At 44.4% G+C, this 27,281-nt stretch overlaps 1 protein-coding gene across 2 annotated transcripts in view; it reads left to right on the top strand.

Annotated features, from left to right (window-relative positions):
• The window catches only part of TMC8 (transmembrane channel like 8), a 92,041-nt gene that overhangs the window by 5,321 nt on the left and 59,439 nt on the right, over window positions 1-27,281 (top strand). For both annotated transcript variants that reach the window (XM_077251351.1, XM_077251350.1), the window contains exons 3-9: window positions 3,158-3,303; window positions 3,745-3,891; window positions 3,987-4,063; window positions 9,039-9,178; window positions 10,727-10,874; window positions 16,454-16,624; window positions 16,704-16,855. In XM_077251351.1, the coding sequence (XP_077107466.1) occupies window positions 3,158-3,303; window positions 3,745-3,891; window positions 3,987-4,063; window positions 9,039-9,178; window positions 10,727-10,874; window positions 16,454-16,624; window positions 16,704-16,855 (981 nt within the window). The remainder of the gene's footprint in view (window positions 1-3,157; window positions 3,304-3,744; window positions 3,892-3,986; window positions 4,064-9,038; window positions 9,179-10,726; window positions 10,875-16,453; window positions 16,625-16,703; window positions 16,856-27,281) is intronic.

Here is a 27,281-nt window from a genome sequence, read left to right on the forward strand (position 1 = left end):
CTCATCTGGAGGAACAACAGCAGCAGTGCTAGCAGATGCAGTATTACTGTGACTGTTTTGCTAAGAAGGAGGCTGAGCAGTACGGGCAGGTCGCTCATCATGTGGCAGATTTTTGCATGAGCAGCGGTCCTCAGATCTGCCGCGAAGCGGCTGTGGGCACCCCCCAGAAGAGGCAAGGAATCTGGACAGAGAGGACGCAAAGGTAGAGAGGTGCATAGGAAAGGATAGGAATGTACAAACCAAATGGGAATAGGGACTCAAAAACAGCATGCAACCATCTCCAGCAGCCACACGATCTCCAACTCAGCACAGCGATTCCAAAGAGCTAGGAAGAGAAACTTTCACAGGAGAGGAAGAGAAGGTCTGGCCAGATTTTATAGAGAGAGGAAATGACCAGGTCAGCAACAGCTATGAGATGGAGCTACAAATTTCTAACCAGCATATAAAGGGTCGTTAACCTCTTCAGCACCAAAAGAAACAAAATCCATTCTATATGAAACAGAAACACACCGACTAAATGGAAGATCTGCAATTCACAATACATAGTGATTTTCTAACTCCAGATCTCCCAGGAGGACATGACCCACTCATGACACTATCTCACCATACAGGTCACAGGTTTTCTAATTTTATACAATAATTACACTTTTGTAAAAAAAAAACAAAATTCTATCGCAATAATCAGCCACAACTTTTCATTTTTCCCTTGAGCTGTGTGAGGTTTTTTTTTGTAGGATATGCTGTAGCATACATTTGTGCCATTTTTATCACTGACTTTTTGATCACATTTTACTGTTATTTTTTTTAAGGCGTGATTACCAAAAAACAGCAATTTTGGTTGTCCTAATGTAGTAATAATGTTCCCCATACTGGTTCCAATATAGAAATAATGTCCCCCCCCCATTCTGTAGCTCTTCACACGGAAATTTAAAAAAGTAGAAACCAATGCCACTCACCTGTCTCCGTTCCAACAACCTGCAGTTCTGCTTAATTCTATATAGGTGCCATGGGCAGCATAATTCAGTGACATAATTTTTGCTGCCTGCAACAGGACACCAATATCAACTGCAGACCTCTGCAGTGTTTGCCCCTTCCCGATTTCCTATTCTTTTGCATGTTTGTCACACTTAAATGTTTCTGATCTTCAAACAAATATTAATTTTAGACAAAGATGACACAAGTAAACGCAAAATCCAGTTTTTAAATAAATATCTTTATTATTAAGGGAAAAAGAAATCCAAACCTACAGGTCTCTGTGTGAAAAATGTGATTGCCCCACCCCTTAAAACATGAATTAACTGTGGTTTCACACATCTTTGGGAATCTGAGTTCAAATTGCCTAGCCACACCAAGGTCTGATTGCTGCCACATCTGTTTTCAATCAATAAATTACTTAAATAGAATCTGCCTGACAAAGTACAGTAGACCAAAAGATCCTCAAAAGTTAGACATGCCGCAATCCAAAGAAATTCTGGAACAAATGAGAAACAAAATAATTGAGAGCTATCAGTCTGAAAACTGTTATAAAGCCATTTCTCAAGCATTTTTTGTAACGGCGCGTCCCTCAGTGTGCTCCCTGCATCCTGTGTCTCTGAGTTCTTAGTGCACACGAGAGTTGCTTTGTTCTGAAAGGGCCAGCGCGCGTGGCTGCAAGATGACTCTCAACCAATAGCTGGGAGGCATCCTGCATAAAAGGCACCTGCCGCAATAGGGAAGGGCCAAAGCAACAATGTGTCATTAATTAGTGTTAGTGGAATTAGTGAGTTATTAGGTCCCCTGGACCTTGTGTGGGCAGTGACTTGATCCTGAGTCCCTGGTCCTCGCGTGGTCAGTCCCTTAATCTGAGTCTCTGGTCCTTGTGTGGCTAGACACTAAGACCATTCTGGCAGTCCCTGAAGTCTAAAGCTGCACCTGTACCCTTAAGCTGCTCTGGCATTAACGGAATCAGTATCCGAGACCCCTGTGTCTTGAATGTGTGCCTATCTGAGTTACATGCATCCTGATTGTCATGTCAGTCCAATCTATGACTCCATGTCAGTAACTGTTCTGCCTGAGGATCCGGAACTTATTAGTCTGAATGGAGCCCGAGTCCGTATCCGTGCCTGTGTACCTGACACCCAGGGTCAGCAGCTGCAGTACGGCCTAGGAGTGGTAAAATGAGGGCTACCTGCAGCTCAAGCCTACCTCCACCATCAGGAGCTCCAGTGAGCACCAGGTAGCCGATTAGCTACGCCCCTCCTAGGCAAGCCCGGCCTCATGACACAGTTGGTCGATGAACCTCATGAGCCACTTGTGTGTGTGACAGCCTAGCTGAAATGTGACTAATTTTAATCAGTTCCTCGTGGATTTTCCCCCTCCAGCTCTCTTTTAGTCACCGGTCTCTCTCTACATCTATGCACTGTATAAAGAGAGACCTGTCAATCATTTGCAGTGGGCAGGGAGAATCTTCCAGGAAAGGGAGGCTTTCAAAGTATGTTTTTTTCTCTGAAACACCACAATGTTTAAGAGTCAAACATATATGGCTGAAATTATACAGCCAGTGCCTGATACATGCTGCCGGTAGTTTTAATAGCATGTAGTCATGGCCAAAAATGTAACCATGACTGTACAATAATTTTCTGGGGGAAATACTTTATTTTCTGGAACAATTTCAAGGATCTTTTTTTAAGGTATGGATTATTAAAAACAGAGTCCAAAGGCCTAAATACATACTAGATGGCTATCGAACGAATGCTTGTTTAGCCAACAGTTATCTCTTTTGATTACCCCCTACACAGGAATGCTTTGCTCAGAATAGAATTGTCTCTGGTGACTCCCCCTACACAGGAAAATTTGGCTTCTTGGCCCAGTGTTCCTATGTGCTGTATGATAAAACTGCTGCCAGACTCTTCTGGCGGCAGCTTACCAAATGGAGGAAGATAAGAAGGAACATCTGGATTCTTCTCTCCCTCTCATTTGTCAGGGCAATATTGGAAGGCCCCCACATTAGACATAGGCCACATGCTGGACTGTGAGATGATTCCACCAACTTTAGATCCTGAGATGTAAATGCAGTACTGATCTTGTGCCAACTACACTTGCTGGAAAATTTGATTCCGAATTAAAGGAATAGAATAGATCCCGAATGATATTGTATAATGGTTCCTTTCTTTTACAGAGAACTAAAGCAGTTGGAAGGCTATAATACCAGTTTTTGGATTCCTTGGACTCAGAAACAACATTGTGTGTTGCCAGCTTGGAACAAGGGACAGCAATTAGTTTCATCCTTTATATTGTGGGAAAAAACACTCATTGCAATCAGAGGTGAGAGATTCAGAAAAAAAGTGAGTATCAGACATGTTTAATCATAGAGCAAACAATGCAGCACTGCCTGGTAGTCTAGGATGCATAAAATAATGGCAGGCCAGCTGTTCTTTATGAAGAAGCCCAGCAGAGCAGACAGGTATGGGCTGGTTTATGGGGGCAGCTCTGTAAGTTGCTGTGTGGTGGGATCTGTGGCTGATGCCCTTTTTTGGAGGGATATTTGGCAGGCGCTTTGGTGGAGGATCTATGGCTTGCCCAGTTTTGACATCTTTACACTACGATGTGCGTATATATTACAAATTAGGACAACCCTGCATAGGGTATTATGTACCCAGTCAATACTATCTACTGAACGCTGTCAATGTACTGTAAATATTTCCCACAACAGAACAGACCGTATCTTACTAATCTATGACTATGAATTTTCTTATCCCCTTGCAGCTAAATTTGGTGCGAGTATTAGCTCCTATTTCTTGTTTCTTCGTTTCCTGTTGATCTTGAACTTTGCTTCCATCATCCTGACCACTAGTTTGATCATCTATCCCACCTTATTAGTTAATAGAACAGGACACCACCACAACAATATAGGTATGTATCCACTTGCAAGAATAGAGATTATGGCTGTTTTTATGTCTATAATCTGTTCTGTGACTCCATTACTGTTATTATTATGTTCTCATCAGAACCATGTGGAAACTCTTCAGTCAACTTTCAAAGCCAGTCCTTGCAGAGTACTTTTTTGGACGTGTTCACCGGAGAAGTGAGACATTGTGATTATTATTTTACACAATAGAATACCACAGATCAAACCACAGCAAAGTGTGTCAGTCAACGAGCTGGAAAGCAGAAGTCCACGGGCCGCACCACACCATGGGTGCACCCGCTCGCTGTCTCCATCTGCGCTGACTTCATTGGTGGAGGAAGGTCCTCCAGCCACTTCCTCCACTAATCAGAGTGTGAAACAGCCGATGCAATGACGTAATTTCATCACGTCAGCTGTGTACTGCGGAGAGTCAGCGCACCGGAGGCAGGGAGAGAAGCAGAACTCCGGGGAACGGGACCGAGGTGAGTATGTGGTGGTCTTTTTTTTTCATGTGTGTGGGATGTTTAGGTGGGCATGGGGACGCTATGGTGGTGTAATGCTGCACATGGTGAGGTTATGGGGGTGTCGTGCTGCACATGGGGAGGTTATGGGGTGACATGCTGCACATGGGGAGGCTATGGGGGTGTCATGCTGTACATGGGGAGGTTATGGGGGTGTCGTGCTGCACATGGGGAGGTTATGGGGGTGTCGTGCTGCACATGAGGAGGCTAATGGGGTGACATGCTGCACATGGGGAGGCTAAGGGGGTGTCATGCTGCACATGGGGAGGTTATGGGGGTGTCGTGCTGCACCTGGTGAGGCTATGGAGATGTCTTGCTGCACATTATGAGGCTATGGGGGTGTCATACTGCACATGGGGAGGCTATGGGGGCCTTATTCAGTATATGGGGAGGCTATGGGGGCCTCATCCAGGACATGGGTAGGCTATGGGGGGGGTTCATGCAGTATATGGGGAAGCTTTGAAGGGCTTCATGCAGTATATGGGGAGGCTATCGGGGCCTCATCCAGAACATAGGGAGGCTATGGGGGCCTCATGCAGTATATGGGGAGGCTGTGGGGGCCTCATGCAGTATATGGGGAGGCTGTGTGGGGCTCATGCTGTATATGGTAAGGCTGTGTGGGGCTCATGCAGTATATAAGGAGGCTGTGTGGGGCTCATGCAGTATATAGGGAGGCCGTGTGGGGCTCATGCAGTATGTAGGGAGGCTGTGTGGGGCTCATGCTGTATATAAGAAGGCTGTGTGAGACTCATGCAGTATACAGTATATAAGGAGGCTGTGTGGAGCTCAAGCAGTATATAGGAAAGCTGTATGGGGCTCATGCTGTATATCCAGAGGCTTTCTGGGGCTCATGCTGTATATGGGAGGCTGTGTGGGGCTCATGCAGTATACAGTATATAAGGAGGCTGTGGGGGCCTCATGCAGTATATAGGGAGGCTGTGTGGGGCTCATGCAGTATATGGTAAGGCTGTGTGGGGCTCATGCAGTATATAAGGAGGCTGTGTGGGGCTCATGCAGTATATAGGGAGGCTGTGTGGGGGCTCATGCTGTATATAAGGAGGCTGTGTGGGGCTCATGCAGTATATAAGGAGGCTGTGGGGGCCTCATGCAGTATATGGGGAGGCTGTGTGGGGCTCATGCTGTATATGGGGATGCTGTGTGGGGCTCATGCAGTATATAAGGAGGCTGTGTGGGGCTCATGCAGTATATAGGGAGGCTGTGTGGGGCTCATTCTGTATATAAGAAGGCTGTGTGAGACTCATGCAGTATACAGTATATAAGGAGGCTGTGTGGAGCTCAAGCAGTATATAGGAAAGCTGTATGGGGCTCATGCTGTATATCCAGAGGCTTTCTGGGGCTCATGCTGTATATAGGAAGGCTGTGTGGGGCTCATGCAGTATACAGTATATAAGGAGGCTGTGGGGGCCTCATGCAGTATATGGGGAGGCTGTGTGGGGCTCATGCTGTATATGGTAAGGCTGTGTGGGGCTCATGCAGTATACAGTATATAAGGAGGCTGTGGGGGCCTCATGCAGTATATAGGGAGGCTGTGTGGGGCTCATGCAGTATACAGTATATAAGGAGGCTGTGGGGGCCTCATGCAGTATATAGGGAGGCTGTGTGGGGCTCATGCAGTATACAGTATATAAGGAGGCTGTGGGGGCCTCATGCAGTATATAGGGAGGCTGTGTGGGGCTCATGCTGTATATGGTAAGGCTGTGTGGGGCTCATGCTGTATATAAGGAGGCTGTGTGGGGCTCATGCAGTATATAAGGAGGCTGTGTGGGGCTCATGCAGTATGTAGGGAGGCTGTGTGGGGCTCATTCTGTATATAAGAAGGCTGTGTGAGACTCATGCAGTATACAGTATATAAGGAGGCTGTGTGGAGCTCAAGCAGTATATAGGAAAGCTGTATGGGGCTCATGCAGTATATAAGGAGGCTGTGTGGGGCTCATGCAGTATATAAGGAGGCTGTGTGGGGCTCATGCAGTATGTAGGGAGGCTGTGTGGGGCTCATGCAGTATATAGGAAGGCTGTGTGAGACTCATGCAGTATACAGTATATAAGGAGGCTGTGTGGAGCTCAAGCAGTATATAGGAAAGCTGTATGGGGCTCATGCTGTATATCCAGAGGCTTTCTGGGGCTCATGCTGTATATAGGAAGGCTGTGTGGGGCTCATGCAGTATACAGTATATAAGGAGGCTGTGGGGGCCTCATGCAGTGTATGGGGAGGCTGTGTGGGGCTCATGCTGTATATAAGGAGGCTGTGTGGGGCTCATGCTGTATATCCAGAGGCTTTCTGGGGCTCATGCTGTATATAGGAAGGCTGTGTGAGGCTCATGCAGTATACAGTATATAAGGAGGCTGTGGGGGCCTCATGCAGTATATGGGGAGGCTGTGTGGGGCTCATGCAGTATATAAGGAGGCTGTGTGGGGCTCATGCAGTATATAGGGAGGCTGTGTGGGGCTCATGCAGTATGTAGGGAGGCTGTGTGGGGCTCATGCTGTTTATAGGAAGGCTGTGTGGGGCTCATGCAGTATACAGTATATAAGGAGGCTGTGTGGGGCTCATGCAGTATATAGGGAGGCTGTGTGGGGCTCATGCAGTATGTAGGGAGGCTGTGTGGGGCTCATGCAGTATATAGGAAGGCTGTGTGGGGCTCATGCAGTATACAGTATATAAGGAGGCTGTGTGGAGCTCAAGCAGTATATAGGAAAGCTGTATGGGGCTCTTGCTGTATATCCAGAGGCTTTCTGGGGCTCATGCTGTATATGGGAAGGCTATGTGGGGCTCATGCAGTATATGGGGAGGCTGTGTGGGGGCTCTTACAGTATATAAGGGGCTGTGGGGGGCTCATACGATATAGAGATATATATGGGGACGTCAGCATACTTAATTTTGCTCAATATTAAGTGATACAATTAATATTAACCCCTTAACCCCGGAGGTACCGTATTTTAATTTTTGCGGTTTCGTTTTTTGCTCCCTTGCCCATGTGAAGGCTTGTTTTTTGCGGGCCAAGTTGTACTTTTGAACGACACCATTGGTTTTAACATATCATGTACTGGAAAAAAGGAAAAAAATTCCAAGTGCAGTGAAATCACAAAAGATGTGCAATCCCACCCGTTTTTTGTTTTGCCTTTTTACTTTATTCACTAAATGCTAAAACTGACCTGACATTATGATTTTCCAGGTCTTTACAAGTTCAAAGACACCAAACATGTCTAGGTTCTTTTTTATCTACGTGGTGAAAAAACCATTGTTAAAAAAAATAAAAAATTGCGCCATATTCTGATACCCGTAGCGTCTCCATTTTTCGTGATCTTGGGTTGGGTGAGGGATTATTTTTTGTGCGTCGAGCTGATGTTTTTAATGATACCATTTTGGTGCAGATACGATCTTTTGATCGCCCTTTATTGTATTTTAATGCAATGTCACGGCGACCAAAAAATGTAATTCTGGCGTTTTCACTTTTTTTTATCACTACGCTGTTTAGTGATCGGGTTAATCCTTTTTTTATTGATAGACTGGGCGATTCTGAATATGGCGATACCAAATATGTGTATGTTTGATTTTTTTTATTATTATTATTTTGAGTGAGACGAAAGGGAGGTGATTTGAACTTTTATTTTTTTTTATTTTTTTATATTTTTAAAAGCATTTTTTAAAACTTTTTGCATTCTTCAATAGTCTCCATGGGAGACTAGAAGCTGCCATATCCCTATCCACTCTGCTATATACAGGTGATGATTAGATCGCCTGTATGTAGCAAAATTGCTGGCTTGCTATGAGTGCCAACCACTGGGCGGCGCTCATAGCAATCCAGCACTGACAACCATAGAGGTCTCCTGGAGAACTCTGGCTGTCGTGTCAACCCATCGATGACCCTCGATCACGCGATGGGCGGACTTCCAGCGCGATTGCCGGACGCGAATGTTAAATGCCGCTGACAGAGTTTGACAGCAGCATTTAACTGGTTAATAGCTGCGGGTGGATCGCGATTTCACCCGTGGATGTTCCTGGCACATGTCAGCTGTTCAAAACAGCTGACATGTGCCGGGAAAGATGTGGGCTCACCTCTGACATAAAAGGGAGGGTGTGTGACATCGGCGTATTACCCCTGATGTCAGAAAGGGGTTAATATAATTATCAATAATATAATAATTACAATATCTTGATATTGATATTGAGTAGAATTCATTTCAGCCTATTGGTTTGGCCCTCCACATCAGTTACGGTCTCTCATGTGGCCCTCAGGAAAATTATTTGCCCACCCCTGCCGTAGATGACCATGAGCAGTGCAATCATTAAAGTTGCAGGTGTAGGTTTGGTTTCCATTTTTCAGCTTCTAGCGTTCATTGGCCAGAAAGTAAATTCTGACGGGGTTGAAAATATACTCATTGAATGACCCAATGACCTGCAATGGGTCATTGTAGCCTGCTTGTTTGGGTTGCCACTGATTTCCAAAAGTGCACAATACCCGAGTAGAAGTTGATTTGGAAGAGGGCTTTTCATTGTGCTGAATTATGGGTCCACCCCAACAGAATGAAACTTCTGATGTGAACACTTTGTAAAGATTATAAATTGCATTATATATACGGTACTTACTCTTTGTGTGTTCACATTTCAGGGCTTTATGCAGGACACCTTCTTTTTCTATGGACATTACATTGATGTGATGGAACATAAAGATACTTATAGTGTCCGGCTGTCCTACCTGCTGACGCCCTTCTTCTTCTTATTGATCTGTAGCCTTGTTCTCTTACAATGGTATAAACCCTTTGTTTATTAGATTTACCTTCTCCTAACATTGACCTGCTCTGTAATGCTCCTCGCTCAGCGTTGGTGCTATCTCATTTTGGGTACTGGCAGAGTTCCCAGTCCTGAGCACCCATTAACGTCTCTTTATCTGTCTGAGTGATGTGTCTAATAGAGGAAAAAAACTGGGTAGCTTCATTATTTTCAACTAATAACGTTCATTTTCATGAGGCTCAGTTCCTTACCTGTTCATTAAAGTGATTGGCACTCTCCGGGTAGAAAAAGACACTGCTAGAATTCATAGATTAGAGACAATCCCTTTCAAAAAAACCTTCAAAGGAAACAAGTAACCATTTTTTCGCCTTGTAATCTGTGAGCTGCATGTTGTACGGGCTGAGACCTTGATTCCAGCGATGTATCATTTACTAGTCTGAATGCTCTCATTTTAATTCAATCAACATTTTCTCTGCTGCAGACCTTGCAATATTCTGAACAATGAGCTCTGTGTCACCTCTCCACACCCCCTGATTGGCAGTTTTTGGTGTACACTGTCTATTGACAGAAAGCTGCTAATCAGTTGGGGGGCGGAGTTACACAGAGCAGTTGACTAGGAAGCACAAAACACTTAGTCCTGTAGTGACAATCTCCTGCTGATAAAACTGATTTTATTGAAGCAGACAGCAACACACAACCTAGTGAGTGACACATCGCTGGAATCAGGCTCTCAGCCCCTACAACGTGCTGTTCTCTGATTACACAGCAAAAACCTGCTTATTGACTCCCTTTAAAGAATTTCTGAGTTCAACTATAACTGATGTTCAATAAATCAACAAAGTCCATCCTGGACTATAATGATAGGAAAATTTGTTTTTAAACAATAGTAATATGAGATGTTCGCTCTTATAGATTTAATTAACTTGAGTTTGACGAGCGAATCGATTTCAATGCAAATTAAATTTGTGTTGAATTTTATGAAATTTGCAAGTGTAAGTAAATTTGAACATTTCGCGATTCGAATAACATAAAAAATGCACTCCACTATTTTATTCATTGCAGAAGATTGCATTAGCTATAAAAGGCTGACATGACCTCAGGCATGACCATGTGGTCTTTGCTTGCAGGTACCATATCACATGGAATAGTACAGCCATTCAGAAGGGACTATCATATCCTGTTTAAAAGCCTAGGCAGGGAATGCAGCAGCCATTTTTGGGTGATTTAGTATATTGAGAGGACATCACAGCTCACAGCCCAGCAATAGTGAAAGAAAGACCTAAAACTGGCAAATTTCCCAAATAGTAATATGTTGTACAACTGCAGCACTGAAGAAGATGAGTGTAGTAGTCGATTATTACAGCGATTCATTTTATAGGGGATAGAGAGATAGGAGGTTTCCCAGATTCATTGTTGACCAGTGAGATAGTCTAGCTGTCTTTCTCCGGCTGCATTTGGATTAAATCACACACTTTTTTTTCTTCATTCTTAATGCGCTAGACAGCAACAAGACAGCACAATATTTGTTACATGAAAAAGTAATATCTTGATCTTTTTAACCAATAGTACAGTGAAAGGAATAACACAAAGGCGAGTGCGGAGCAGACAGTACAGGACCTCGATCAGCAGCAAAGTGTTTTCGGGTTGGGATTTCTGTGTGAGAGGAACGGTGACATCTGTTCTTAAGCAGAAGAGTTTCAGCAATCATATCAAGGTTTGTCTGGCTATCTACATATCATTATATGTTTTAGGTTGGTTTCACATTTGCATTCGCAAATTCAGTTTGTTAGTTCTTCTTTAGGAACAGACAAAAGAATTCACATCAAAAACAGATCAATGGCACAACTGGTGCAAACTGAAGGAGAAGGGCGTTATTTATTTGTATGGGGTCCCTGTGGGTTCTGATATGTGTCAGTTTTTAGGACAGAAAAAAAAAGTACTGTATGATTTTTTTTTTTCAGGTCTCAACACTTACCGGAACCTAGATGAACCTCGTAATATTCAATAGAACCCCTCTGCTTCTTGGTGCATCAGTTTTACAACTGATCCATTTCTATATGAATTCTGATTGTCTTTTCCTAGAACAGAACAGACAAACGGAGTTCCCGAATAAAAGCGTGAATCCAGTCTGTCATCTATTTAAAGGGAACCTGTCAGCAGGTTTGGCTGATATGAGTTACGGCCACCCCCTTTCAGGGCTTATCTACAGCATTCTATAATGTTGTATATAAGCCCCCGATCCGACCTGTAAGAGAAGAAAAATAGCTTTTATTATACTCACCTGCGGGGCCTTCTGGTCCGATGGGTGTTGTTCTTATTGGTCGAACGAGCAGCTGCTATAGCACAGGCGGTGCTGCTTGTATAAGGACATGGCCGGCCATGTGACTGGAAATGATGTGGATACTACATGTTCAAATTCTAGAAAAGAACGTATGAAAGGCGACATTGTGATCAAGGCCATTGATTGGCTGAAACCTTAATTTTTTTTCCTGTCGCCTCACTTTTCACCAATAAATTATCCACTTGAAGCAAACCTTCTCCTGTACGAGTGCAGTGATTATATATTTTATTATCGATGGGACTACTGGCTCCGATCACTAGCACCGTCACCTCCACAGAAGTCGAGTGCTAGCCTTCTTCTTCTTCTGCTTCATGTGGATGATGCATCCCTGCGTCATCTACATAGGCTCCCTGGAATCGCGCTCCTGCGCAGGCGTACTTATCTACCCTGTTGAGGGCAGAGCAAAGTACTGCAGTGCGCAGGCACCGTGAAAAGTCAGAGAGGAGCACGATTTTGGGGAACCTGTGTGGATGCAGGAATGCATCGTCCACATGAAGCAAGCAGGAGGACGGCATCACAAGAATATGGGAGGCGTCGGACCAAGAAGAGCAACACCCCTTGGACCGGACTGCCCCACACGTGAGTATAATAAAAGTTTTTTTTCTTATCTTTCAGGTCAGACCCGGTGTAACAGGCCAAAGTAACCCCGTCCCAGATTAACCCCGGGTATAATTTGGCCTAGGCCAGAGTATACCCCGGGGTATAAACTGGCCTAGGCCAAACTATACCCAGGCATAAAATGGCCTAGGCCAAACTATACCCCGGGGTGTAAAATAGCCTAGGCCAAACTATACCCCTCCAGGCCACATTATACCCCCCAGGGTTAAAGTGGCCTAGGCTACATTTAACCCTGGGTATATTTTGGCCTAGGCCAAACTATACCTAAGGATGTAAAACAGCCTAGGCCAAACTATAACAGGCCACACTATACCCTCAGGCCAGACTATAGCCTTTTACTGGTTGCTATGGGATTTTACATGGCCACTTTATCCTAGCAACGCCCTGGATACGGTTGGAAAAGGGGTTTATCTACCTTGGGGGCACCCTCACAGCACTGCGGGGAAGCCGGGGAACCCTTTTACTGGTTGCTATGGGATTTTACATGACCAATTTATCCTAGCAACGCCTTGTATACGCTTGGAAAAGGGGTTAATCTACCTTGGGGGCACCCTCACAGCACTGCGGGGTGGGTGGGGATCCCTTTTACTGGTTGCTATGGGATTTTACATGGCCACTTTATCCTAGCAACGCCCTGGATACGGTTGGAAAAGGGGTTTATCTACCTTGGGGGCACCCTCACAGCACTGCGGGGAAGCCGGGGAACCCTTTTACTGGTTGCTATGGGATTTTACATGACCAATTTATCCTAGCAACGCCTTGTATACGCTTGGAAAAGGGGTTAATCTACCTTGGGGGCACCCTCACAGCACTGCGGGGTGGGTGGGGATCCCTTTTACTGGTTGCTATGGGATTTTACATGGCCACTTTATCCTAGCAACGCCCTGGATACGGTTGGAAAAGGGGTTTATCTACCTTGGGGGCACCCTCACAGCACTGCGGGGAAGCCGGGGAACCCTTTTACTGGTTGCTATGGGATTTTACATGGCCACTTTATCCTAGCAACGCCTTGGATACGCTTGGAAAAGGGGCTTATCTACCTTGGGGGCACTGTCGCAGCATTGCATGGAGGCTGGGGAACTCTTTTCCTGGTTGCTAAGCGATTTCAAATGATCAATCTAAGGTACTTACACCATGTAAAACCCTATAGCAAGCAGGGTGCCCCCAAGGTAGATAAACCCCTTTTCCAAGCATATACAAGGCATTGCTAGGATAAAGTGGTCATGTAAAATCCCATAGCAACCAGTAAAAGGGTTCCTCGGTGTAACAGGCCAAAGTAACCCTGTCCCAGATTAACCCCGGGTATAATTTGGTCTATGCCAGAGTATACCCGGGCATAAACTGGCCTAGGCCAAACTATACCCCGGGGTGTAAAATAGCCTAGGCCAAACTATACCCCTCCAGGCCAGATTATGTAACTAATCTGGGGTTAAAGTTGCCTAGCCCAATTTATACCTCTCAGCTCATATTATACCCCAATGAAATCATTTGCATTGAGTGATATACACAAGAATTACTTAATGCTTCAACATTTTATTGAGAAACCAAACTGACAATTCTTAAAGAGTACCTCCCACTATACAAAACTTTTGCCCATGGCAAAAGTAGTTGTAAAGGGGGGTATTTGTAATGCATATGCATTACAAATACCCCCCCATTTTATAGTTACCTTAGGGGGGCTGCCCGATTACCCCCCCTCGCTAACCGCCGCTGCCCGTCTCCTGGTAGACGGGGTCCCCCTCCTGCCGCTAGGTGGCGCTGCCTCTCCATGCGCCGACGTCACAGCCAGGCGCCATAGAGGAGAGCGGCACCTGGCTAGTGCCGTTGGAGCTTGTAGAAGCAGAGCCAGCACCACCTAGCGGTGGGAGGGGGGGCAATAATTTCTCATTAGCTATAAGTCACTTATCATGCAATGCAATTATCTGGGGCAACAAATCGCCCAACAGTCATTCTGTGTATTATGACATTTAGTCTAGCATGTCCTTGCTACCAAATTAACGTTTAAAGCTAAACACTGATAACAACATTGAAATGATCGTGCTTATTTTCAAGATACAGTGCATGTTCAGTTGTTGACTGCAGATTGAAGCTTGCAGGATATGTCAACCAATCCATGGAGTCACCGACGTTTGTGTAGATTATTATGTCGCAACTCAACAGATTCGCCGTGGTCATGATCTCTGCATCAGTTGCCCAGACTCCATCACGAGAGATTCCAGAGATGTTCACATATTCATTCACATTTTGGTTCAAGTAGTCCTGTAGTTTTTTTGTCAAGTCAGTTTTCATATGGTGGATGACTTTATCTCTGAGAAGGGAATGGTTGTCCTCTGTTCCTGTCAAGATGTAGCTGATGGCCCGGAAGAAGCAGTTTCCATCACCTTTGGTTTTATATGTACGCCGTGGTTGTTCAAGGTCTCGTCTGCATCCACAGTATACAACCTTACTAAACGTAAGGCCAAGAGTGGTGCTAAGATACTTCCTTCTTGAACTTGGTAGTAGGTTGATTTTTGACAGGCTTTCACATACTGGTGAACGTCATTTTTCATTCCCTTCCAGTAAAACCGGTCAGAGATTTTGGCTAAAGTTTTATCTCTGCCAAAATGGCCCCCAGATATTGGGTTGTCATGACAGGCCTTCAGGATATTTGGCAGTCGACTTTTAGTAAGAACCTCCTTTTCCCTATGATAAACAATTCCTCCTTGGGCTCGATATGGCTTTGCTGTTTGTCTAAACTGGGACTTGGCATTTGCACGTTTCTCAGGAGGTAGATCGTAGGTATACTGAGGGTACCTTTGTTCTGTTGCAGTGTAGAATCTCAAAAGCTGGTCATACAATTGATCTTCCATGGTTGTCAAAATTGGAAAAGATTTGGTGTCATAGAGAGCAGAGAGGTGTCATAGAGAACATACAAAACAAGTTATCATTAACTATGCACTGACAGGACAGCGCCATCTACTGTCAGTTCAGATCTGCACACTTTTCAACAAATAAGCAATAGGGTGAGAAAAACAGTGAAGTGATAACATTATGGCCTAGAGAAATACTATAAAAACTATTTTATACCCCCTGGTATAAAGTTTATCCCCCGGGGGTATACTATGGCCTAAGTCAGCTTTTGAATTTTTGTGCTGTTTCCTTCCTCAGTAAAAGGGTTCCCCGGCTTCCCCGCAGTGCTGCGAGGGTGCCCCCATGGTAGATAAACCCATTTTTTAAGCGTATCCAAGGCGTTGCTAGGATAGAATGGCCATGTAAAATCCCATAGCAACCAGTAAAAGGGTTCCCCACCCACCCCGCAGTGCTGTGAGGGTGCCCCCAAGGTAGATTAACCCCTTTTCCAAGCGTATACAAGGCGTTGCTAGGATAAATTGGTCATGTAAAATCCCATAGCAACCAGTAAAAGGGTTCCCCGGCTTCCCCACAGTGCTGCAAGGGTGCCCCCAAGGTAGATAAACCCCTTTTCCAAGCGTATACAAGCCGTTGCTAGGATAAAGTGGTCATGTAAAATCCCATAGCAACCACCTAAGGGGTTAACCACCTATCCTTAAGTGCTGCGAGAGTGCCCCCAAGGTAGATAAACCCCTTTTTCAAGCGTATTCAAGGCGTTGCTAGGATAGAGTGATCATGTAAAATCCCATAGCAACCAGTAAAAGGTTTCCCCACCCACCCGCAGTGCTGCAATGGTGCCCCCAAGATAGATAAACCCCTTTTCCAAGCGTATCCAAGGTGTTGCTAGGATAGAGTGATCATGCTATATCCCATAGCAACCAGTAAAGGGGTTCCCCACCCACCCCTCAGTGCTCGTCAGTGCCCCCTAGGTATACAAAGCCCTTTTCCAAGCATATCCAAGGCGCCAAGACAACGAGCTGGCACGAGCAGGGCTGAAGATTTCATGTCACATGTGACTATAGGGAGGGGGTGGGGCTTAGAAAGGGAGATCCCTGGCGTCACCAGAGGTGGAGGAGCTTGAAAAGGAGCAGTGCCCGATGGGAGGGGGAGCTGTGACCTAGAAGAATGAGCAGCTTTCCCTCAGCTTACCCTGGGGGGTATAATCTGGCCTGGAGGGGTATACTTTGGCCTAGGCTATTTTATACCCCGGGGTATAGTTTGGCCTAGGCCAAAGTATACCCGGGGTATAATCTAGCCTAGGCCACTTTAACCCCGGGTATAGTCTGGCCTGGGGGTATAATCTGGCCTGTTACACCGGGGCTTATCTACTGCATTATAGAATGCTGTATATCAACCTTGAAAGGCGGTGGCAGTAACTCATATGGCCAAATCTGGTGACGGGTTCACTTTAATCAGTAGTCCTCTAATGTCTTTCCTTCTCGCAGTCTCATTTGGCTGAGGAGCATTGGTTTTGGTTAACGGCTCAACAATCCCTGAGTAAAAGAGCTCGCATTCTTGCTTTGCGTGTTTTTATCAACTGTATCATCCTGGCTCTAATGGCTGGAGGGTTTTATCTGATATATCTGGCTACAGGTGTTTCTCAAGACTTTGAAGAGGTAAGTTCAATGTAATCTTTCAAATGTCCATCATCTGCATATAGAGCGACATATTCTTTAATGGCAGTATGTTCCTCAGAGGCCACATGATCCAATCCTCAGCCTGGTGACTCAGTATGCTGTGCCTATTGCCATCTCCTTGGTTCTTCTGATCCTGCCATATTTCTTCAGGCTCCTAGTAAAATTTGAAGGCTTGTCCCCCAGTGCAGAGATAACCTTAACGTTGATCAGGTGAACGACAATTATTACATTATTTTTCATGCTTCTAACGACTAGCCCTAGCCAACGCATGTTTTTTTATGTCATAGACTGGTTTCCCCACTTTATTCCTTTTTAATACATTCATGTTGCTGAATTTATCTTCTTCTTACTCCACTTTATAGGGAATGTGTAGTCAGAAAAATTACCTATGGTTTACATCAGTTTTTTGTGCCTAAATGTATTTTTTTTTTTAATGCTGGCAATGTTTTTTCCATATCATAATTTATATTAAATTAAAAATGTGAAATATGCAACTTTCACACTGGCTACTGGGGTTATTCTAGACTCATATTTCCTGTTGTTACAAGAAATACACATGTACAATAGCAGCAATAAACTGACTGAGACCCTATCTTTTGTACTGAAGCAACTACGGTATTGAGCGTGGGCAAAGATCATTGTGAAGGGAGGGGTAGCCGTCACATCACCAATTGTGAGTGAAGGATCCTGTGTAAGTCAGCTATGTATAGATGTGTTAGCTGTCATTGTAATTTTACCTCTGATGATAATCAGTCTGCTGAAAACTCTTACTGAAAGGACACTATTAGTCTAAAACATCACCAGTAGACTGTGTGGACATTTCTCAATTTCTATTTTTTTTTTATTTAGATCATGAAAAATACATGTGCCATTAAAACCTGATTTAAACAATAGGTCATTTTCCGATGACACATTCCTTATAAGTTGAGTTTCTTTTAAAATATGTCATAAAATTGTTATTGGGTGGAGTTCATTCATTTGTAAGCCCTAGCTACCATTAGCAAGCAGACAACACACTACTGGCAGCTACAAAATTGTATTAACTCACTACCAATGTTCTATCCACTTTTGCCTAACTTTTCGAACACCATATCTGTTATGAAACTCAACGAGTGAAACACAATATTAATTATGGCAATTCAAATATGCTGTCTTTATTGTCTGTACATCTTAATGTTATTTTTAATATTTTGTTTTTCTTATGACTAAAGTCGTGTGTGGTCCATGATGTATGGGTGTATGGTTCAAGCTCCGATCACAGTATTCCCACAGCCTCTGTTCCCTCTCTGAAATTAAGCGTCATCAGTGATGCTCCTTTCAAAGTCTGGGCTAGTCACTGCTGTGTCAGTGTGCGATGTGCACAATGACAGCGCGCTCTCTGTTGCTGGTTCAGATCAGCAGTAATGAGTTAGTACCAGAGCACACTGTTAGTGCGCAGTATCAGATTAGCTGGCCTGCAGAAACCAGCGCTGCCCCCTGCAAGTGATATTACTGCATGCTGGGTAGTCTTACAACACACAGTAACAGTGCGCTTGTTACTGCCAATCTGTGCCAGCAACAGAGCGCGCACTGTCATTGTGCACATCACACAATGACAGAGTAGGGACTAGCCCAGCCCCTGAAATGAGCGTCACTGATGGCGCTTGATCAAGTCTATAATCACTGCACTCATAACAGGAAATTTGTGCTTCCAGTGAATATATTTATTAACCCCCTTTACCCCCAAGGGTGGTTTGCACGTTAATGACCAGGCCAATTTTTACAATTCTGACCACTGTCCTTTATGAGGTTATAACTCTGGAACGCTTCAATGGATCCTGGTGATTGTTTTCTCATGACATATTGTACTTCATGATAGTGGTAAAATGTCTTTGATATTACCTGCGTTTATTTGTGAAAAAAACTGAAATTTGGAGAAAATTTTGAAAACTTTCCAATTTTCCAACTTTGAATTTTTATGCAATTAAATCACAGAGATATGTCACACAAAATACTTAATAAGTAACATTTCCCACATGTCTACTTTACATCAGCACAATTTTGGAACCAAAATTTTTTTTTGTTAGGGAGTTATAAGGGTTAAAAGTTGACCAGCAATTTCTCATTTTTACCACACCATTTTTTTTTAGGGACCACATCTCATTTGAAGTCATTTTGAGGGGTCTATATGATAGAAAATAACCAAGTGTGACACCATTCTAAAAACTGCACCCCTCAAGGTGCTCAAAACCACATTCAAGAAGTTTATTAACCCTTCAGGTGTTTCACAGGAATTTTTGGAATGTTTAAATAAAAATGAACATTTAACTTTTTTTCACAAAAAATTTACTTCAGCTCCAATTTGTTTTATTTTACCAAGGGTAACAGGAGAAAATGGACCCCAAAAGTTGTTATACAATTTGTCCTGAGTACGCCGATACCCCATATGTGGGGTGAACCACTGTTTGGTCGCATGGCAGAGCTCGGAAGCGAAGGAGCGCTATTTGACTTTTCAATGCAAAATTGACAGGAATTGAGATGGGATGCCATGTTGCGTTTGGAGAGCCACTGATGTGCCTAAACATTGAAACCCCCCACAAATGACACCATTTTGGAAAGTAGACCCCCCAAGGAACTTATCTAGATGTGTTGTGAGAACTTTGAAACCCCAAGTGTTTCACTACAGTTTATAACGCAGAGCCGTGAAAATAAACAATCTTTTTTTTTTCCACAAAAATTATTTTTTAGCCCTCAGTTTTGTATTTTCCCAAGGGTAACAGGAGTAATTGGACCCCAAAAGTTGTTGTCCAATGTGTCCTGAGTACGCTGATACCCCATATGTTGGGGTAAACTCCTGTTTGGGCACACGGGAGAGCTTGGAAGGGAAGGAGCACTGTTTTACTTTTTCAACGCAGAATTGGCTGGAATTGAGATCGGACGCCATGTTGCATTTGGAGAGCCCCTGATGTGCCTAAACAGTGGAAACTCCCCAATTATAACTGAAACCCTAATCCAAACACATCCCTAACCCTAATCCCAACTGGAACCCTAACCACACCCCTAACCCTGACACACCCCTAACCCTAATCCCAACCCTATTCCCAACCGTAAATGTAATCCAAACCCTAACCCTAACTTTAGCCCCAACCCTCACCCTAACTTTAGCCCCAACCCTAACTGTAGCCTTAACCCTAGCCCCAACCCTAGCCCTAACCCTAACCCTAGCCCTAACCTTTGTCCTAACCCTAACCCTAGCCCTAACCCTTGCCCTAACCCTAGCCCTAACCCTAGCCCTAGCCCTAACCCTAACCCTAACCCTAGCCCTAACCCTAGCCCTAACCCTAACCCTAACCCTAATGGGAAAATGGAAATAAATACATTTTTTTAATTTTTTAATTTTTCACTAACTAAGGGGGTGATGAAGGGGGGTTTGATTTATTTTTATAGTGGGTTTTTTAGCGGATTTTTATGATTGGCAGCCGTCACACACTGAAAGACGCTTTTTATTGCAAAAAATATTTTTTGCGTTACCACATTTGGAGAGCTATAATTTTTCCATATTTTGGTTCACAGAGTCATATGAGGTCTTGTGTTTTGCGGGACGAGTTGACGTTTTTATTGGTAACATTTTTGGGCGCGTGACATTTTTTGATCACTTTTTATTCCGATTTTTGTGAGGCAGAATGACCAAAAACCAGCTATTCATGAATTTCTTTTTGGGGAGGCGTTTATACCGTTCCGCGTTTGGTAAAATGAATAAAGCAGTTTTATTCTTTGGGTCAGTACGATTACAGCAATACCTCATTTATATCATTTTTTTATGTTTTGGTGCTTTTATACGATAAAAACTATTTTATAGAAAAAATAATTATTTTTGCATCGCTTTTTTCTGAGGACTATAACTTTTTATTTTTTATTTGATGACGCTATATGGTGGCTCGTTTTTTGCGGGACAAGATGATGTTTTCAGCGGTACCATGGCTATTTATATCCGTTATTTTGATCGCGTGTTATTCCACTTTTTGTTTGGCGGTATGATAATAAAGCATTTTTTTTTTGCCTCGTTTTTTTTTTTTTTTTTTTTACGCTGTTCACTGAAGGGGTTAACAAGTGGGACAGTTTTATAGGTCGGGTCGTTACGGACGCGGCGATACTAAATATGTGTACTTTTATTGTTTTTTTTTATTTAGATAAAGAAATGTATTTATAGGAACAATATATATTTTTTTTTTTAAAAATTTATTTTATTTTATTTATTTTTTTTTTACACATGTGAATATTTTTTTTTTTACACTATAACATTGCCCCAGGGTGGGGGAAATCATGTTATAGTGTAAGATCGCTGATCTGACACTTTGTTGTGCACTGTGTCAGATCGGCGATCTGACGTGCACAGCTCCAGGCTTCGCGGCGCCTGCTCTGAGCAGGCGCTGTGAAGCCACCTCCCTGCAGGACCCAGATGCCGCGGCCATTTTCGATCCAGGCCTGCTGCAGGGAGGAGGAGGTAAGAGACCCTCGGAGCAACGCGATCACATCGCGTTGTTCTGAGGGTCTCAGGGAAGCACGCAGGGAGCCCCCTCCCTGTGCGATGCTTCCCTATACCGCCGGAACACTGCGATCATGTTTGATCGCAGTGTGCCAGGGGTTAATGTGCCGGGGGCGGTCCGTGACCGCTCCTGGCACATAGTGCCGGATGTCAGCTGTGATAGTCAGCCGACACCCGGCCGCGATCGGCCGCGCTCCCCCCCGTGAGCACGGCCGATCGCATATGACGTACTATCCCGTTGGTGGTCATACGGGCCCACCCCACCTCGACGGGATAGTACGTCTAATGTCAGAAAGGGGTTAACAGGTGATAGACGTTTCGGCCACTCTGTGGCCTTGATCACAATGTCGTGTTGTAATGTTACTTCAATAAGTCGTACTTGTACATCCCATTTGGGAAAAGGTAAATACGGTGGGTATGTCCACACTGGATAAAAATGCACTGGATTCGCAGGAATGTTCATAGAGTATATGGCACTTTAAGTGGAAGCGGTGCTGGGGCCGCAATGTAGTCAATGAAACATGCACATAAAGGTCTGACAAAATCACAGGGTAGGCAGGAGTACAGGTCGACGTTGGTGGCAAGGTGGGAGCGCTGGCAATAACGTGCCTGAGCGGGGAGAACACTACATTGCGGCCCCAGCACCGCTTCCACTTAAAGTGCCATATACTCTATGAACATTCCTGCAAATCCAGTGCATTTTTATCCAGTGTGGACATACCCACCATATTTACCTTTTTCCAAACGGGATGTACAAGTACGACTTATTGAAGTAACATTACAATGCGACATTGCGATCAAGGCCACAGAGTGGCCGAAACGTCTATCACCTGTTAATAAAAATATTCACTTGAAGCACAAATTTCCTGTTATGAGTGCAGTGATTATAGACTTGACCTATTGATGGAATTATTGATTCCGTTCACTGGCACCTTACTTACAAACTCCATTCGAGTGCTAGCCATTTATTCCTTCTACTACTGATGGCGCTTGGTTTTAGGAAGGGAGCAGAGGCTGTGGCAGTGACTGCAGTCTCTGTCTTCTGGTGACACTTTTTTGAGTATCCCAGCATGCACTGGGATTCTCACATGAAGTCATTAAAAAAATAAGAAAAGCAGTTAGATAGTGTAGTGAGGGAAGGATAAGGAATTTTTTATTTTCTAGTATATCAGAAACTAGTTTAGATTATGGCATTAAATAAGTACTGCTATCAAAGTGTTTACCCTCTTAATATATCGCAATCATCATATTATATAGCACCGTGTACTTACAATTACTCATTATGCCTTTCTACCCAGTGTAGTTCATCGGTATGCAACCTTTGCAGTGATGAGGCAGGGACCCAGCAAAGTTCAAAGCAAAACATGTTTTAATGTCCAACTCACAGAAATACACAACACATGATATCCTCCAGATCGCAGCCTGGAAACATATCCTCCAGATTGAAGCTGATAAACACGCCAGTCCACCTCCGAGACCTGGTTGTCGTGGGCAACTGCACCGCCGTGTACGCTGTGGGTGCCAGGCCTTTCAGCTTCGCTTGCCTGTGTTGCCTCACACAGGTGGAGCTCTGCAGAGCCTTCTGCTCTACACTCTTGCAAAACCAAATAGACACACCCAACCTTCTGCATCAGGGGATTTTACAACTGACCTGTGGCCATAGGCCACATGGGAAACCCGACCGGGAAGGAAATGGACTGCCCCACTACCATTCTGTAGTCCATTTAAAAAATGAAAGGTTTTTTAAATCTGCCTTGGACAAATACCTTGCCCAAGACCAACACTTACTTTTATTCTGCATTGCAATCACAGTTATGTCTGTGACTGCAATGCACTCCCATGGTCTCAATAAGCCTCTTTGCGCATCCTGGGGGGGACACATATCGACCCTCGCATATGACACCAGTCACTGCCTCACATACCCCTGTTATGATCCAGTGGTAGGATCACCAAACTGACCTGACATGTAAACCAGAGTATTAGGACAAGTTCTGGGGAAGTGGAAGCTATACTGACGGCAATCCTGATCCTATCCACACACACTAAAGGCAGCCGTGGAGCGTTACCTAAAAACCTAGACGCCTCTTCACAGCCTGAGAAACTGGCTACCCCTAGAGAGAAAGCAAAGACCTCACTTGCCTCAGAGAAATAACCCCAAAGTTTTAGACAGCCCCCCACAAATAATAACGGTGAGTTAAGGGGAAAATACAAACGTAGAAATGAAACAGGTTAAGCAAATGAGGCCCGCTAATACTAGATAGACAGAAGATAGCTAGGAATCTGTGCGGTCAGTACAAAAACTATCAAAAACTAACCACGCAGAGAATACAAGAACCCCCACACCGACTCACGATGTGAGGGGCGCACTCTGCACCCCAGAACTAACCAGCAAGCGAAAAATCACATAAAAGCAAGCTGGACTGAACTCATCATATACTGAGAAACGTTTTCAAGGAAATAATGAGCAAAATGAACAAGCAAGACTTAGCTTCTCCAGCAGGAGACAGGTCACAAGGGAGGTCCAGGAGAGATCAGAATCAGGACTGAGTACAACGACAGCAGGCAACAAGTGAAGGTCCAGGTGAGTTAAATAGGAACAGCATAGCAGGAAATGAAGCAGCTGAGCCCAGCCACAGACCAGCCATATCGCTAAAGCCACCAGAGGGAGCCCAAGAACAAACTCACACAGTACCACTCATGACCACAGGAGGGAGCCTGAGAACGGAATTCACAACAGTACCCCCCCTTGAGGAGGGGTCACCGAACCCTCACCAGAGCTCCCAGGCCGATCAGGACGAGCCGAATGAAAGGCACGAACCAAATCGGCCGCATGGACATCGGAGGCGACAACCCAGGAATTATCCTCCTGACCATAGCCCTTCCATTTAACTAAGTACTGAAGCTTCCGTCTCGAAATACGAGAATCCAAGATCTTCTCCACCACATACTCCAACTCCCCCTCGACCAAGACCGGAGCAGGAGGATCAACAGAAGGGACCACAGGCACCGCATATCTCCGCAACAATGACCTATGGAACACATTATGAATGGCAAACGAAGTTGAGAGGTCCAACCGAAATGACACAGGGTTGAGGATTTCCAAAATCTTATAAGGACCGATGAAACGAGGCTTGAACTTAGGAGAGGAAACCTTCATCGGGACATAACGAGAAGACAACCATACCAAATCCCCCACACGAAGTCGGGGACCCACACAGTGACGGCGGTTAGCAAAGCGCTGAGCCTTCTCTTGTGACAACGTCAAATTGTCCACCACGTGGTTCCAAATCTGCTGCAACCTATCCACCACAGAATCCACCAGAGGACAGTCAGAGGGCTCAACCTGACCCGAGGAAAAATGAGGATGAAAACCAGAATTGCAAAAGAAAGGTGAAACCAAAGTAGCAGAACTAGCCCGATTATTGAGGGCGAACTCAGCCAATGGCAAAAAGGTCACCCAATCATCCTGATCAGCAGAAACAAAACATCTCAAATAAGTTTCCAAGGTCTCTTTAGTTCGTTCGGTTTGGCCATTCGTCTGAGGATGGAAGGCCGACGAAAAAGACAATTCAATGCCCATCTTAGCACAAAAGGACCGCCAAAATCTGGACACAAACTGGGATCCTCTGTCAGACACAATGTTCTCTGGAATACCATGCAAACGAACCACATTCTGAAAAAAACAGTGGCACCAAATCGGAGGAGGAAGGCAGCTTAGGCAAGGGCACCAAATGGACCATTTTAGAAAAACGATCACAGACCACCCAGATGACAGACATCCTCTGAGAGACAGGAAGATCCGAAATAAAATCCATGGAAATATGCGTCCAAGGCCTCTTCGGGACAGGCAAAGGCAAAAGCAATCCACTGGCACGAGAACAGCAAGGCTTGGCCCGAGCACAAATCCCACAGGACTGCACAAAGGAACGCACATCCCGCGACAAGGAAGGCCACCAAAAGGACCTTGCCACCAAATCCCTGGTACCAAAAATCCCAGGATGACCCGCCAACACCGAAGAATGAACCTCGGAAATAACTCTACTGGTCCATCTGTCCGGGACAAACAGTCTCTCCGGTGGACAACGGTCAGGTCTATTGTTTATTAAAACACAGCTTTGAAGCACATAACCACACAATATAATGATAAAATAGATACCTTTATTGTAATTCATATAAAAATACACAGGAACAATGCCAAGTCACACGTTGACTAACAATAATTTATAACAAAACCAGAGTATAAGAAATGAGGAGAAATGGGTGCACCCACTAAAATGTGCTGCACCATGGAAGCAGCATGGGTCTCTGAATAGGGAATATCAAGGAGACAAAGGTACTAATAATTGCTAAAGTGCTATAGTGCATAGAGTGCCTCTCAAACAGGCTATCACATTGCAGAATAAGTATACCAATGTCCCATCAAAAACGGTAAAATACCCATCAGAGATCCTTACCCATACGTGAATCCACGAGCACGCACCCGCGCCCCTACGCGCGTTTCGCCCACGGCTTCCTCGGGGGGCGACGCGATAAAACTGTCCCACTACCCGGCTTTTATAGATCCTCATACCGCCATTGACAAATGCGGCGCATGCGCACAACACCACAGGCGCCGCTACTAACGTCACATCCGGCGTCGGCATAGGACCGGGGGTGAGGGGAAATCCCCATTGACGTCATTTCCCCACAATCCTTGCCTGAAGACGCCGAATGCGACGCGCGGTGATGCCTGGGTTATGATCATGCGCACTAAGCGGTACCAAGTATAGCGGCCACCATCTTTAGTTCGGGAGCTACTACTATTGTACTCAAAAATATATCGCTACACAGTGTATCTGTGGCCTATTGTTATGGAAAAAGAGGAACCATATGGATAAACCGGTGCGCAGAAAAGTCCTATACTTGTTAGGAATAACAGAACACCCCATGAATGATACATCCCTTAATGCAATACCCATGGATCACTACCCCTAGAACCTCATATCTATCACAGTGTGCACTAATAACCGGATAAAAATAATGTGATGAAATGAAAAATAATAAATACATACGTATATAGTTATATAAAAATATACATAAACTCAAAGTGCACAACAATAAATACAATACCATTTTGTCATAATATACTATAATCGCATAAATACATAAGTGTTCAGTTGCATAAATGTGCTCAAATGAATAATTACATAAGTGAGACATAGTACTAAAAATGTATAAAATAGTGAGATAATAACACAAGTGAATATATAAGAAATAATAAAAAATAAAATAAAATAACCAAACAACAAAATCAAAATTGGTGTTCCAGGGTTTCATGTCCATGGTCGCTCATATGTCATTACATGAAGTTCTCAGATGTATCCGCAATATACTTTCTGGATGAGAGTGTCAATCATAAATACTTGAAAGTCATAGCACTGAATAATTAAGAAAAAAACAAAGACAGTTAAAATCACGTTAAAAATAATCCAAAAAGTCCAGAGACAATGAAGGTCTAAAGGAAAGAAGAGAAACTCAGTTGTTCGTTGAGGCCACGGGGGGACATTGTGTCCACATTAATTATCCATCTGCACTCCTTCTGCGTAAGAATGCGCAGATAATCACCACCACGAGTGCCCATGTGGACACAATCTATTCCCCAAACCCGCAATTCTTTGGAGTTGCAGTCATGTTTTAAACGGAAGTGTCTAGGTAATGTTTTTAAATTAACCACTTCCTCAACATCACGTGCTGCCTCGATTTCACGGACATGCTCACGAGTTCTCACTCGTAATTCACGAGATGTAAGGCCGATGTAAATTAAGTCACAACTACACACCGCGTAGTACACACAATGTGTAGTCGTACATGTAATATATTGCCTGATGTCAAATATTTTCCTGCCGTCCGATGACGGTCAGGTCTATTGGCCTGAAACTCCTGCAGCACCCGTCGCAGAGCAGGAGAGATGGCAGACAAAATCACCCCCTCTCTGTGGACACCAGCCGGTTCAGAAACTTCCGGGGAGTCAGGTACAAAACTCCTAGAAAGGGCATCAGCCTTCACGTTTTTCGAGCCCGGAAGATGTGAAACCACGAAATCGAAACGAGAGAAAAACAGCGACCACCGAGC

The sequence above is a fragment of the Ranitomeya variabilis genome, chromosome 4 (genome assembly GCF_051348905.1).
Source record: "Ranitomeya variabilis isolate aRanVar5 chromosome 4, aRanVar5.hap1, whole genome shotgun sequence".
Taxonomy (NCBI): domain Eukaryota; kingdom Metazoa; phylum Chordata; class Amphibia; order Anura; family Dendrobatidae; genus Ranitomeya; species Ranitomeya variabilis.